Source organism: Anguilla rostrata, chromosome 17, assembly GCF_018555375.3.
Source record: "Anguilla rostrata isolate EN2019 chromosome 17, ASM1855537v3, whole genome shotgun sequence".
NCBI lineage: Eukaryota > Metazoa > Chordata > Actinopteri > Anguilliformes > Anguillidae > Anguilla > Anguilla rostrata.
Genome location: NC_057949.1, coordinates 2,418,773 through 2,433,170, shown reverse-complemented (window position 1 = coordinate 2,433,170; position 14,398 = coordinate 2,418,773). Strand labels below are relative to the sequence as shown.

At 41.2% G+C, this 14,398-nt stretch overlaps 1 protein-coding gene across 3 annotated transcripts in view; it reads left to right on the top strand.

Annotated features, from left to right (window-relative positions):
• The window catches only part of LOC135243987 (NACHT, LRR and PYD domains-containing protein 12-like), a 92,473-nt gene that overhangs the window by 50,837 nt on the left and 27,238 nt on the right, over window positions 1-14,398 (top strand). For 2 of the 3 annotated variants that reach the window (XM_064316146.1, XM_064316147.1), the window contains 7 exons: window positions 4,039-4,149; window positions 4,435-4,545; window positions 4,889-4,999; window positions 6,370-6,439; window positions 8,037-8,376; window positions 9,664-11,779; window positions 12,745-13,005. In XM_064316146.1, coding sequence (XP_064172216.1) covers window positions 4,039-4,149; window positions 4,435-4,545; window positions 4,889-4,999; window positions 6,370-6,439; window positions 8,037-8,376; window positions 9,664-11,779; window positions 12,745-13,005 — 3,120 coding nt within the window. The remainder of the gene's footprint in view (window positions 1-4,038; window positions 4,150-4,434; window positions 4,546-4,888; window positions 5,000-6,369; window positions 6,440-8,036; window positions 8,377-9,663; window positions 11,780-12,744; window positions 13,006-14,398) is intronic. The other variant, XM_064316148.1, reaches the window with a different exon arrangement.

The following is a 14,398-nucleotide window of genomic DNA, read 5'->3' as shown; positions in this document are numbered from 1 at the left end:
GTCACAGGGCAGAGGGTGGAGGCAGATTTAGGTTCCACTCAACTGAGGTTTCTCACAAGGCGGACATTCGGCTGAATTCCCACTGTGAAAATGCTGTGTTTTCTTAAGTGTTGCTTTTGCGTGCCAACAACCCTTCCCTACAAAATGATATTGCGCATATCAGCCATTGACACCGCACCAGACTTTTTATGGTTTGTTCATCCATCTATACAGCATCTTTCAGAATTACTGACACCCTCAATTATAATATGAACAAAAATTCTGGATAACATTCACTTTATCGTTTATCAAATATCTTCTCTGCTTAGAAATATAAGAAAATTCTGTTGTTTTTGTGTGATACCATGGCACAGAGGGGGGAAAAAACTTTAATCCATAATCAATTATGTTCAGAAAAAAATTATGTCACAATTATTGGCACCCCTGTATTTAGTACTTTGTGTGCCCTCCCTTTGCCAAGATAACAGCACTTCTCTTATGAAGCCTGACGAGGAGGCAGACCACATTATACAGGAATCTGAGACCATTCCTTCATACAGAACCTCTCCAGATCCCTCAGAGTCCCTGGTCCTTGCTCTCCTCTTCAGCTCTCCCCACAGGTCTCTATGGGGTTTAGGATAGGGGGCTGAGATGGCCATAGCCAAAGCTTGATTCTGTGGTCAGTGAACCCTTTTTGTGTGGATTTGGAGGTTTGCCTTAGATCACTGTACTGCCGGAATATCCAACCACAACCCAGTTTTAGTCCTGGCAGAGACTGTACAAATACATATAAAAAGACTGTTCCATTATCCTTGGAAGAGGAGGGTGAACAAAGTACTGAATACAGGGGAGCTAGTAATAGTGATGCCTAATTTTTAGAAATAAATGTATAATCTGAAAAATGTGTCATTTTGCTGATTCCATTGAATTAATTACATTAGATTACAGGCATTTGGCAGACGCTCTTATCCAGAGCGACGTACAACAAAGCGTGTAACCATAACCAGGAACAAGTGTGTCGAAAACCCAATTAATAAAATTAATAAAACATATTTGACATTTTTGACACTGAATGGCTTGGCACTGGCATTATTTAAATAATACAGTCATTCTTCCTGATAAAGGGTGTGAACATTTTGGAGGTTACTGTGTAGCACATGTTTGGGGTCTATTTAAATTCCAGATTTATTTAATTATTATTTTTGTTTGTTTGTTTGTTTGTTTAGATAAATGGTATTGTCACTACACACGTCTGGTCATTAACGAGTCCACGCTTCATACTGATGTTCGTGTAAATTTTTTCTTCCACCAAAGCGTCGTGGAACATCTCACTGAACACCGTGAAAACTAAAGGACAAAATAAAGTTGTTTCAATGCACAGCTCAATAATATCACAAAAACACATGTTCAATGTCTCACAGTTTTGGGCTGCGTTTCCGAGTTTCGATGTACCTTAACGTTTTACGAAGGTTCTTAAGGTATACCTTTCAAAGGGAAAACCGTTTTTTTTACGAGTGTTTCCCGGACTATACCTTAAGGCAAGTGTTAAGTGACACCTCAAAGGTACATCGTAAATTGGAGCTGGCCTTCACTGTGGTGCTGAAAAGTTTATCAATCGATGCCAAGCGAATCGATTGTCTCACTTGTAAAGGCTTGTGAATGACGTTTTAATATAACAAGTGTTGTCATAATCATTTTACATCAATCTAATATTGCAGAAGAGGGAGTATGCCTACTAGAGATCATCTGCTAATCTCTTTAAGAGTCCGTTAAGACGAGACCTTGTGATAGTTTCAATAAATACGTACATATAGGCTACAAAGGATAAAATAAAAAGCATCAATCGTGACATATAAGCCATAGTCTGGGACTTCGTGGAAGACCAGGGAAAAGGATATAGGCAACATATGGGTGAATTATTTTGTTCTTATTGAAACAAAGGTCTAATGTTAATTTGTTTTTGTCACACAATATATAGGCAACTGTAGCAGCATATCACTGCACTGCACTGATTCCCGCGAACTTTTCTCTGCAATGCAAAAATGATCGTAGATGAAAGGCAAAAGCGCGTCTGTGGAAATTGATCATGATGAATTCTATACTGGGTGCCTTATGAATAGGTCTACCTGTTAAAGTGATTTGTTCATCCACCTTAATTTGCTGTTGGATAATCTTAAGTTTAACCAAGAATATCATTATTGGGTTGTTTACCGAAAATCGTAAAACAACATGGTAAGAAAAATGTTCCGTAATGTTGATATTTACCCAGTGCTATTTTGTTTTATATAGGAGGTGTGAGCTAAAGGAAGGGGATGTAGATCATTTGGCTATGTTTGTCCATTATGAGCCACTGTACCTGTATGTGTGTTTATGGCTAGGCCAATCAACGTGCTCTAGTTCGGTCATGCAAGTAGACTCACTCAACGTTGTTTTTGCACGCACAGGTTTTATGTTCTTAATAAACCGGCGGTTTGTTCCAAGTCAGTGTGATCATTGACTCACACACACGAACTAATTTCTACAGGGTATGCAGTCAGAAAATCCATATCCTAAGTTAGCGCCACTACGTATAAATAAAAAAAACGTTTTTTTTCTTTTCACAAATTGGATTAGTAAGGCTATCATGGATAGGCCCTATACTTAATTACCATCATGATGGGGATAGACAGGTAAAACGACAACATCCTCACGACGTGCTATGCACAGACACTGTCGATTTGAAAAGCAAAATGTTGGCATAATAAGGCAAAACTGTGACAGGATTACCGGAGCGCAGCGCTAAGGGACAGCTTACGAGTGCCTCAGACCACCCTTTTAAAGGTATACCTTAGCTAAAGAGACGCTGGGAAACAGCTCGAGACCTAAAGGAAGAGCATAAGGTATACCTTACGACGCACGTAGCGCTAAGGAGACTCTGGGAAACGCAGCCTTGGAGCTTAGAAATAATTTACCGTCACAATTACACTCTTCAAAAGTAGCCCCAATTCAAAGGCAATTTTAGTGGGCTACTCATATTAACAGATATCTCTGCACCAGTGTATTAACACAAGCATCTTGAGGCACGTAGAAACGAACGTTCACATACAGTATAAACATTTTACATTAGACATCATTGCGTTTCATTTCTCTAACAAAGAGGGTTTATATAACGTACAACCAATATAAGTCGTTATTTACCGTGTGAGCCCTTTAGACCAGTTGTAGAATAATAAACGGGAACTCTTGGTCTCTCGTATACCCGCGCATTGCGTTTGACCCGTACGTCTTTTACTGTGAATTAACATCCATGTCGTAGGCTACCTCGAGCGCTGATCATATGACTTACTTGGTACAAAAATTACCAAGTAAATATATTTAGTTTTAGTTTAATTTTAAAAGCAAGAAATCATCATGCACTTTATTGACGTTTGATGTCGCCATAGCAACGCATATACATTACGCTTACCAGCGTCAATTACAGTTGTTCTTCGATTATTGTTTTACCCGGTGTCTTTGTTCTTTTTGCTGTGACACAGCAGAACTGTAAATGAGGAGCTCTCTCTCTCTCTCTGTGTGCTTCTCTGAGGCTTAAATAAAGGTGTGATGTCTGTATTAGTGTGTATGTGTGTGTTCAGTATGTTCTCATTTTGGTTGTCTACAGGTTGGCGAATTTGGGTGGGAACCCACATTTGGTCTCATCTTTGCTGATGTCTTCCGGTCTCCTGAGTTAGGGGGCACAGTTTATAAAATGAGTATCTCAGGAGAGACAGAGACCAAAGGAGGAACCCTCAGCTCTGACAGAAAGAGGTATAAATGCATGAATCAGATATTTAATGTGATATGAGTTAGAGCTGCAGTAAAAGGATGACTTTAACTGGAAGCTCTGTCTCCATGTGCTGTGAGTTAGAGCTGCAGTAAGAGGATGAGTTTAACTGGAAGCTCTGTCTCCATGTGCTGTGAGTTAGTGCTGCAGTAAGAGGATGAGTTTAACTGGAAGCTTGGTCTCCATGTGCTGTGAGGAAGAGCTGCAGTAAGAGGATGGGTTTAACTGGAAGCTCTGTCTCCATATTTTGTTCACAGGGCCCAAGTAGAAAGAGCAGGGTCATCTTTACCCAGCTGTCTGTCTATGAAGAGTGATCATTCAATGAATCATCCAATCATGTTCAGCAAACAGTTCACAGGTGATCAAATGTAAGGAAACAGGTTCATTTTTAAATAACTACTTAATTGTACTTTAATGTCACTAGAACCGTTCAGGTTTAGGTGGATATATTGTGTCATATTCAGATGTGCTGTGAGTTAGAGCTGCAGTAAGAGGATGAGTTTAACTGGAAGCTCTGTCTCCATGTGCTGTGAGTTAGAGCTGCAGTAAGAGGACGAGTTATACTGGAAGCTCTGTCTCCATGTGCTGTGAGTTAGAGCTGCAGTAAGAGGATGGGTTTAACTGGAAGCTCTGTCTCCATATTTTGTTCACAGGGCCCAAGTAGAAAGAGCAGGGTCATCTTTACCCAGCTGTCTGTCTATGAAGAGTGATCATTCAATGAATCATCCAATCATGTTCAGCAAACAGTTCACAGGTGATCAAATGTAAGGAAACAGGTTCATTTTTAAATAACTACTTAATTGTACTTTAATGTCACTGGAACCGTTCAGGTTTAGGTGGATATATTGTGTCATATTCAGATGTGCTGTGAGTTAGAGCTGCAGTAAGAGGATGAGTTTAACTGGAAGCTCTGTCTCCATGTGCTGTGAGTTAGAGCTGCAGTAAGAGGACGAGTTATACTGGAAGCTCTGTCTCCATGTGCTGTGAGTTAGAGCCGTAGTAAGAGGATGAGTTTAACTGGAAGCTCTGTCTCCATGTGCTGTGAGTTAGAGCTGCAGTAAGAGGATGGGTTTAACTGGAAGCTCTGTCTCCATATTTTGTTCACAGGGCCCAAGTAGAAAGAGCAGGGTCATCTTTACCCAGCTGTCTGTCTATGAAGAGTGATCATTCAATGAATCATCCAATCATGTTCAGCAAACAGTTCACAGGTGATCAAATGTAAGGAAACAGGTTCATTTTTAAATAACTACTTAATTGTACTTTAATGTCACTGGAACCGTTCAGGTTTAGGTGGATATATTGTGTCATATTCAGATGTGCTGTGAGTTAGAGCTGCAGTAAGAGGATGAGTTTAACTGGAAGCTCTGTCTCCATGTGCTGTGAGTTAGAGCCGTAGTAAGAGGATGAGTTTAACTGGAAGCTCTGTCTCCATGTGCTGTGAGTTAGAGCTGCAGTAAGAGGATGAGTTTAACTGGAATCTCTGTCTCCATGTGCTATGAGTTAGAGCTGCAGTAAGAGGATGAGTTTAACTGGAAGCTCTGTCTCCATGTGCTGTGAGTTAGTGCTGCAGTAAGAGGATGAGTTTAACTGGAAGCTCTGTCTCCATGTGCTGTGAGTTAGAGCTGCAGTAAGAGGATGGGTTTAACTGGAAGCTCTGTCTCCATGTGCTGTGAGTTAGAGCTGCAGTAAGAGGATGGGTTTAACTGGAAGCTCTGTCTCCATGTGCTGTGAGTTAGAGCTGCAGTAAGAGGACGAGTTATACTGGAAGCTCTGTCTCCATGTGCTGTGAGTTAGAGCTGCAGTAAGAGGATGGGTTTAACTGGAAGCTCTGTCTCCATGTGCTGTGAGTTAGAGCCACAGTAAGAGGATGAGTTTAACTGGAAGCTCTGTCTCCATGTGCTGTGAGTTAGAGCTGCAGTAAGAGGATGGGTTTAACTGGAAGCTCTGTCTCCATGTGCTGTGAGTTAGAGCTGCAGTAAGAGGATGAGTTTAACTGGAAGCTCTGTCTCCATGTGCTGTGAGTTAGAGCTGCAGTAAGAGGATGGGTTTAACTGGAAGCTCTGTCTCCATGTGCTGTGAGTTAGAGCTGCAGTAAGAGGACGAGTTTAACTGGACGCTCTGTCTCCATGTGCTGCGAGTTAGAGGTGCAGCAAGTGGATGAGTTTAACTGGTAGGTCTGTCTCCATGTGCTGTGCATTATAGATGTAGTAAGAGGATGAGGTTAACTGGAAGCTCTGTCTCCATGTGCTGTGCATTATAGATGCAGTAAGTGGATGGGTTTACCTGGAAGCTCTGTCTCTGTGTGCTGTGAGTTAAAGCTGCAGTAAGAGGATGAGTTTAACTGGAAGCTCTGTCTCCATATGCTGTGAGTTAGAGCTGTAGTAAGAGGATGAGTTTAACTGGAAGCTCTGTCTCCATGTGCTGTGAGTTAGAGCTGCAGTAAGAGGATGAGTTTCACTGGAAGCTCTGTCTCCATGTGCTGTGAGTTAGAGCTGCAGTAAGAGGATGAATTTAACTGGAATTTCTGTCTCCATGTGCTGTGAGTTAGAGCTGCAGTAAGAGGATGAATTTAACCGTTTTGTTTACAGGGTAGAGCGGTCACTGGAGTACAGCTCTTCAGAATGGTTGAGTTCAGAGAAATCATCTTTCCCAAAACAGGTTTGTGATCTTCTTTTTCTATTTCTTTTTTCTTTTTTTTTCTTTTTTTACATTTTAGGCTATTATGTGTTTTCTTAATCCTATCAATGAATTCAAACTTCATTTTTAAACGTTTTCATATATTCAGAAGTGCCTAATATTTCACTTAATTATGATAAGATATTGTTCCTTTGCCAAATATCAGACATATCTTTGTATAGTGTAACATCACACTAACACAAAACATTTTACACATGCTTTATGAATTTTTTGTCATTTGTTTGGGACCAAGAGGGGAAAATATTTCCCTGGTTTTAAAAATTGGAAATATTTGTGGGGAAGGGAAACAGGAGTGGAAACAGGAAGTGAAGCTCCTAGCTGTGCAAAGGAAGCGTTAGCACTAATGCTAACATGCTACATTTAACCTCTCAAAAGACAGAACATAACGTCTAATCATGTTCTGGAGTGCTACCTGGTCCTCACTCACACAAAGTCCAGATTCCATTTGCAGGTCCCACACACAGCAGGAGAGTAAGAGTCCTAACAGAAACTTTTAAACAGGAAGCACACCGCTCGCCGTTAGCGTTTACTAAATGTATTACGCAGAGCAACGCCATTATTATACAGAACTGCAGGATTTATCACAAGTAGTGTCTCTACAAAACCGTCAATCAGGAACAAAGGCTGCACTTCAAATTTGAGCATTTATCATTGCTGCATGTTTGGTGTCTGAAAGTATCTGTCCCTGTTCTGGCTGTCAAAAACAAAAGACATTTTGTATCATGGTGCCTTTATTTGAGTTTTTATTTTTTCAGTTGTGGTGACACAGCACACCTCTTCATGTGTGTATTTCACTCTGATACAGCACATCTCTTTGTGTGTTTATTTCACTCTGATACAGCACATCTCTTCATGTGTTTATTCCACATTTCACACTGATACAGCACACCTCTTTGAGTTTATTTCACACACTGATACAGCACACCTCTTCATGTGTTTATTTCACACACTGATACAGCACACCTCTTCATGTGTTTATCTCACTCTGATACAGCACACATCTTTATGTGTTTATTTCACACACTCATACAGCACACCTCTTCATGTGTTTATTTCACACTGATACAGTATACCTCTTCATGTGTTTATTTCACGCTGATACAGCACACCTCTTCCTGTGTTTATTTCACACTGATACAGCACACCTCTTCATGTGTTTATTTCACACTGATACAGTATACCTCTTCATGTGTTTATTTCACGCTGATACAGCACACCTCTTCCTGTGTTTATTTCACACTGATACAGCACACCTCTTCATGTGTTTATTTCACGCTGATGCATCACATCTCTTCATGTGTTTATTTCACACTGATACAGCATACCTCTTCATGTGTTTATTTCACACTGATACAGCAGACCTCTTCCTGTGTTTATTTCACACTGATACAGCACACCTCTTCCTGTGTTTATTTCACACTGATACAGCACATCTTTTCATGTATTTATTTCACACTGATGCAGCACACCTCTTCATGTGTATTTCAGTCTGATACAGCACACCTCTTCATGTGTTTATTTCACACTGATATAGCACCTCTTCATGTGTTTATTTCAGTCTCTTCTGCACACTCTGATGAAGCTGAAGAAGGATGAGAAGTTGAAACTGTTTCAGAGCCATCTGAGTCAGGATTGCCCAGAATGCTTTCAGAGTCTGTCTGAAGATCCTTCAGTGCTGGATAGGTTTATGAAGATGAAGGAATTGTTCAAGAGTCATAAAATTGCTGATTACCCAGAATGCACTGAGAGAGAGCCGGAAGATCCTGAGGTCCTGTACATAGTTGAGAAGATGCTGGAGACCTGTGGCAGTGAGAGATCTCTGAAGATCACACTCCACATCCTGAGGAACATGAAGCAGAAGGATCTCACTGACTCACTGGAGAGAGATGAGCAGTACAGTAAGAGTTTTCTCTCATTGCTACTGTGTGTCACATAGAATACTGAAATGAGTTTAGCAAACAAATTAAACAGTGAGCAATGTTCTGATTTTTGCATCTACACTCTCCTAATAATGTTTTACACCGACAATCTTACAGACAGAAAACGTCACAACCAATACTATTATTACAGGGCTTGCATTAAAGCATTCCAATTAAAATATAGCCAAAGGGGATTCAAAGCAGGAACCTTGTGCTCAGAAGCCAGTATCTAAACCACAGTCCCATCAGACTAACTGCCCTGCCTTGGTATCCTGGACTCAGGATAAAAATATTAGATTTTAAAATTACTATCAGACCTGAGACGACAGTATTTACCACAAGGACATGTCCACGACATAAACCTGAGAAATTAAATGTAAAAGGACAATTGAGCCCATTTTCAATTTTTTCATTTTCCTTTCCTTCATCTGTATGGTACAAATGCAACAATCTGCATTTTCTTTCTGATTTATTTTGTTTGTGATGGATTATAATCGAAAGATATGTAGTACTGTGTGAGAGGTGTGTAACACACAGAGAGGTGTGTATCGCTGTATGAGGTGTGTAACACACAATGAGAGGTGTGTAACACTGTGTGAGGTGTGTAACACACAGAGAGGTGTGTATCACTGTGTGAGGTGTGTAAAGTAGGCAGTATACTTCATAAGAAGTAGAACTTTTTGAGCAAAACGAAGCAATGAGAACAACTGAAGAACAAAAAGACGTGGTGTTGTGTGTTCGTACGGTGCAGTATGCGATGGCCTCCAGGGAGAACTTTTCGAAAACTTCTTTCCTGTTCTCCGGCCTCCCCCTCTCAGCTATTGGTCCAAATATCACATGGTTGGTTATGTCACGGTTGAGAGTTCAGAGGGCAGACTTCACATGCTAATGTACAGAGAATCAACGCCAATCTCTCTTCTGTAGAGATGAGAATTCTGTGAGTTCTCGCATGTTTGATGAATGGTGCTGCTCATTTCAGCAAGTCATCAAAATGCCTAGCACACATTCGGAAACACACAGAGAGGTGTGTATCACTGTGTGAGGTGTGTAACACACAATAAGAGAGGTGTGGATCACTGTGTGAGGTGTGTAACACACAATAAGAGAGGTGTGTAACACTGTGTGAGGTGTGTAACATAGTATTAGAGGAATGTAACACTATGATGTGTGTAAAATACTGTGAAAATGGAATGCATTAATATTCCATTCACTTTTTCTTCTTAAAATCTGTAATTGAATGAATGAAAATGTTTTTCCTCTCTTCAGATGAATCCATAGAAAGAGCCCAGCTGGCTCTGAAAACTCATTTGAAGAGGAAGTTCGAATGCATATTTGAAGGTTTATCAAAGCAGGGCCATCCAACCCTGCTCAATAATGTCTATGTAGAGCTCTACATCACAGAGGGGGGAAGTGGGGGGGTCAATAATGAACACGAGGTTAGACAGATTGAGACATCCAAGAGACAAACCACACAGGAGACTGCAATCCTCTGCAATGACATCTTTAAGCCTTTACCTGGACAAGAGAAACCCATCAGAACTGTGCTTACGAAGGGCATCGCTGGCATTGGGAAAACAGTCTCTGTGCAGAAGTTCATTCTGGACTGGGCAGAAGGAAGAGCCAATCAGGACGTTGACCTCATCTTCACTCTTCCTTTCCGAGATCTGAATTTGAAGAAGGAAATACCATTCAGTCTGATGCAACTTCTGCAGCACTACTTTCCACTACTGAAAGAAATCCAAAGTGTTAAAGGTGATGAAGTCAAAGTTGTGTTTATCTTTGATGGTCTGGATGAGTGTAGACTTCCTCTAGATTTCCAAACCAATGCGATCTGCTGTGATATAACAGAATCATCATCACTGGATGTGCTGCTGACCAACCTCATTAAGGGCAATCTGCTTCCCTCTGCTCTCATCTGGATCACCTCCCGACCAGCAGCAGCCAATCAGATACCTCCTGAGTGTGTCCACCGTGTGACAGAGGTACGAGGGTTCAATGACCCACAGAAGGAGGAGTATTTCAGGAAGAGAATCAGAGATCAAAACAGGGCCAGCAGAATTATCTCACACATAAAGTCATCCAGGAGTCTCTACATCATGTGTCACATACCAGTCTTCTGCTGGATTTCTGCTACTGTTCTGGAGACAATGTTGGGTAAAGTAGAGAGTGGAGATCTGCCCAATACTCTTACTGCGATGTACACACACTTCCTTCTTATTCAGACTAATTTGAAGAATCAGAAGTATCATGGCACTGATGAGACAGACCCAAAGGAGATGTCAGCATCAGATACAGAAATCATCCTGAAACTGGGGCAACTGGCTTTTCTACATCTGGAAAAAGGCAATCTGATATTCTATGAGGAGGACCTGAGAGAGAGTGGCATTGATGTCAGTGAAGCTTCACTGTATTCTGGAGTGTGCACAGAGATCTTTAAAGAGGAGTGTGGGTTGGGTCAGGAGAAGGTCTACTGCTTTGTGCATCTGAGCATTCAGGAGTATCTGGCTGCCTTGTTTGTGTTTCATTCATGTGTAAATGAGAAAAGAAATGTACTCAGACTGGGAATGGAAATATCCCAAGAAGCACCTGAAGAAAATGGTGGTGGTGATGATTTTGATTATGATGATGAGGAGGAGGAAGAGGGGAAATATGAAGGGTATGATGATTTTGATTATGATGATGAGGAGGAGGAAGAGGGAAAATATGAAGGGTATGATGATTTTGATGATGATGATCATGGTGATGATGATAATCAGGATGAGGAGATGGAGGAAGAAGATGAGAAAAAAAAGAAGACTGATGGTGACAGTGTGCAGCTGTCTGAGTTACACAGGTGTGCAGTGGATCAGGCCTTAAAGAGTAAGAATGGACACCTGGACCTTTTCCTTCGATTCCTTCTTGGCCTCTCTCTGGACTCCATTCAGGCTCTCTTAGGAGGAATACTGACACAGACAGGAAGCAGATCAACTGTACCAGACCCACAGACAGGAAGCAGATCACCACTACCAGACCCACAGACAGGAAGCAGATCACCGGTACCAGACCTACAGAGTCAGACAGGAAGCAGATCACAGAGCATTGAGAAAACAGTCCAGTATATTAAGGAGAGGATCAGAGAAGAGTCTTCAGCAGAGAGGACCATCAATCTGTTCCACTGTCTCAGTGAACTGAATGACAATTCTCTAGTGCAGGAAATCCAGAATTCCCTGAGATCAGGAAAACTGTCTCATACAGAGCTGGGACCAGACAAGTGTTCAGCTCTGGCCTTTGTCTTACTGATGTCAGAGGAGATCCTGGATGAGTTTGACATGAAGACCTACAACACATCAGCAGCAGGTCATCAGAGACTGGTACCAGTAGTCAGGAACTGCAGGAAGGCCATGTGAGTATTATGTCATTAATAATGTAGATGATTGACAGAATATTTTCAGACATTTCTTTTAAAAAGAGTTTGATTTCTTAATCATTTTGACAGCTAGTGCACTCATTTGATGTTCTGAATCCAGAATATAAGCAGCATCAAATTCAAAATCTCTTCACTAACTGAATACTTATTTGATTAAATTTGCCATCTGATTCTCAAGTGCTGCAGTTGGAGAGTGTAACTTATGCTAAGTTTGGTTTGGAAGAGACAATTTTTCTGCACTATCTGGACATTTGTGAGCAGGTCACTTCCTTGCCTTCCTGTTTCTAAAGTGAATCTGTCTTTAGCTGTGTGTTAGCTTGCAGTGCTGTGAGAGGTTTGTCACAGTGACCACCACAATGAATGAAGCAGAGTTTAACTCACTGTCCACTCTGAAAGATGTGTGTTATCTTTTTCTTCTTTAAGGGGCGACATAGCTCAGGAGGTAAGAGCAGTTGTCTGGCAGTCGGAGGGTTGTCAGTTCAATCCCCTGCCCTAGCCATGTCAAAATGTGTGCCTGAGCAAGACGCCTAACCACTAATTGCTTCCAACGAGCTGATTGGTACCTTGCATGGCACCCTTTCACCGTTGGTGTGTGTGTGGGTATGAATGGGTGAATGAGAGGCATCAATTGTAAACTGTTATACAAAATGCAGTCCATTTACCATTTATTTTTATAATACATAAAATATATCATTACAGTATGAGAAAAGGTACCATTTGGCTCAGAATTACATCTGTAGAACTGTCAGAGTTCAGTCCAGCAGGACGTCTAATTCTCAGATCCAAAGTGCTGCAGTTTGAGCGTGTACCACAGACATCCTCAGAGAATCATCAACTTTAAAATCCTCAATTTTAAGTTTCACCACTGAACACTATCATAGTTTAATTACTAATATTACAGTTTTTATGTATACCTAATATAGTATCTTAACTCTTTGCAGACTGAGCAGCTGTGACCTCACAGAGAAGTACTGTGATATTGTGGCCTCAGCTCTCCAGTCATCAAAATCACCCCTGATAGATCTGGACCTCATCTACACTAACCTGGGAGATTCAGGAGTGAGGCTGCTCTGTGCTGGACTGATGAGTCCAAACTGTAAACTACAGAGACTGGACCTCAGCTACAATAACCTGGGAGATTCAGGAGTGAAGCTGCTCTGTGCTGGACTGATGAGTCCAAACTGTAAACTACAGACAATGGGGTGAGTAGTTTCTCTGTGTTACCTTAACTAAATACAATAAGAACTTTTAGCTCATCGAAATGTTCAAAGCTCTTTCTCTCTCTCTGTTTTTGGTCAATGTATAATTAATGATTTGAAAGCGATACAAGGAAATCAGTGCTCTGTACCCCTTTCATTTGGGAAAGATATGTTTTGTATTGAATTAAATGTTTGTGTTTAATTTTCTGTAACTAATCCTGTCCAGTACATGAAAGTCAGTGATGCTCTCTGAGCCTGGATCAGTCTGGGACCCCTCAGGTTGTGTTATCTCCCCCGTTTCATTCACACCAGATAAAAATGAGGGCACCTGCAGCCAACCTGGGAACTGTGTCATCAAGCTCTCTTGGCCTAATGCACAGGGGCAGTAGCCTAGTAGCATAGCATTCTGAAATAGGCAGGTTTGTGCAATGGTGTGACTCAGAGCATCTGATTTTAAATGTGAAGAACACATAGATGTTGTTTGACTGTAGATCAGTGGGAGATCCCAGGCTTGTCTTCTATACCCAAGCCATCACACAGGTCTGCTCGAATAAATGCCTTGGGGTGCACATTGGTGACTCACTCAGTTGGAGTCTCTGCTCTAGATTACTACAGCGATTGTGCTTTTTACTGGGACTCAGGGTTCATGGTGTTGAGCAAAAGTTCATGTTTCTCTGTAACCATGCAGTTTGAAAGAGCATAATCAGATGTGGCATAGTAGCATGGTTTGGTAACTTGTCTGTACAAATGAAATGTCAGATTTCTCATCTGGTGCAGACTGCTATGAATATTATTGGGGTTATGCCTCGTGCGCATTACATGTTTCTAGCCAGGAGTTTGTAGTCGCAGACTAATTTTCAAGGTCTTAAGAGAATCTCAACAGAAATCCTGTCTTTTCTTGATCGGTGCATGCACCCGTGACCAACAGTCTTCGACTGTGACACGGTCAGAGACTCACCCAATCCAGCCACAAGCCCGTCTGCAGCTCTTGCGAGAATATCTGACTGGTTTCATTTTATCTTAAGTCTTTAGGAATGGTTTGTGTAGTGTGTGATACACAAACACTCATATTTCCATGTGAATCAGTATAGAATTGGCACTTAACTCCCCAAAGTAGGCTAGAATATAATACCCAGTTCTACACCAAGTAAACCATAGGTAGCAATAACCCGCAGGGGAATTTATTTACAGTAAAATTACTACTTGTATTTGGGAGAAGGGGGTTGAGCCAGCAGCTGTGTGTTGTAGCCTGTAGATATCGGGTTATGTAGTGTACATTGTGAATCAACTAGAGGCATAACTATTTTTGCCATGTGGAGTGATTTTATTGAGCTTTAATATAGTGATTCTTGTGTCTGAGGGGGAGATAAGGTGATATTGTATCATTGCTGTAGCC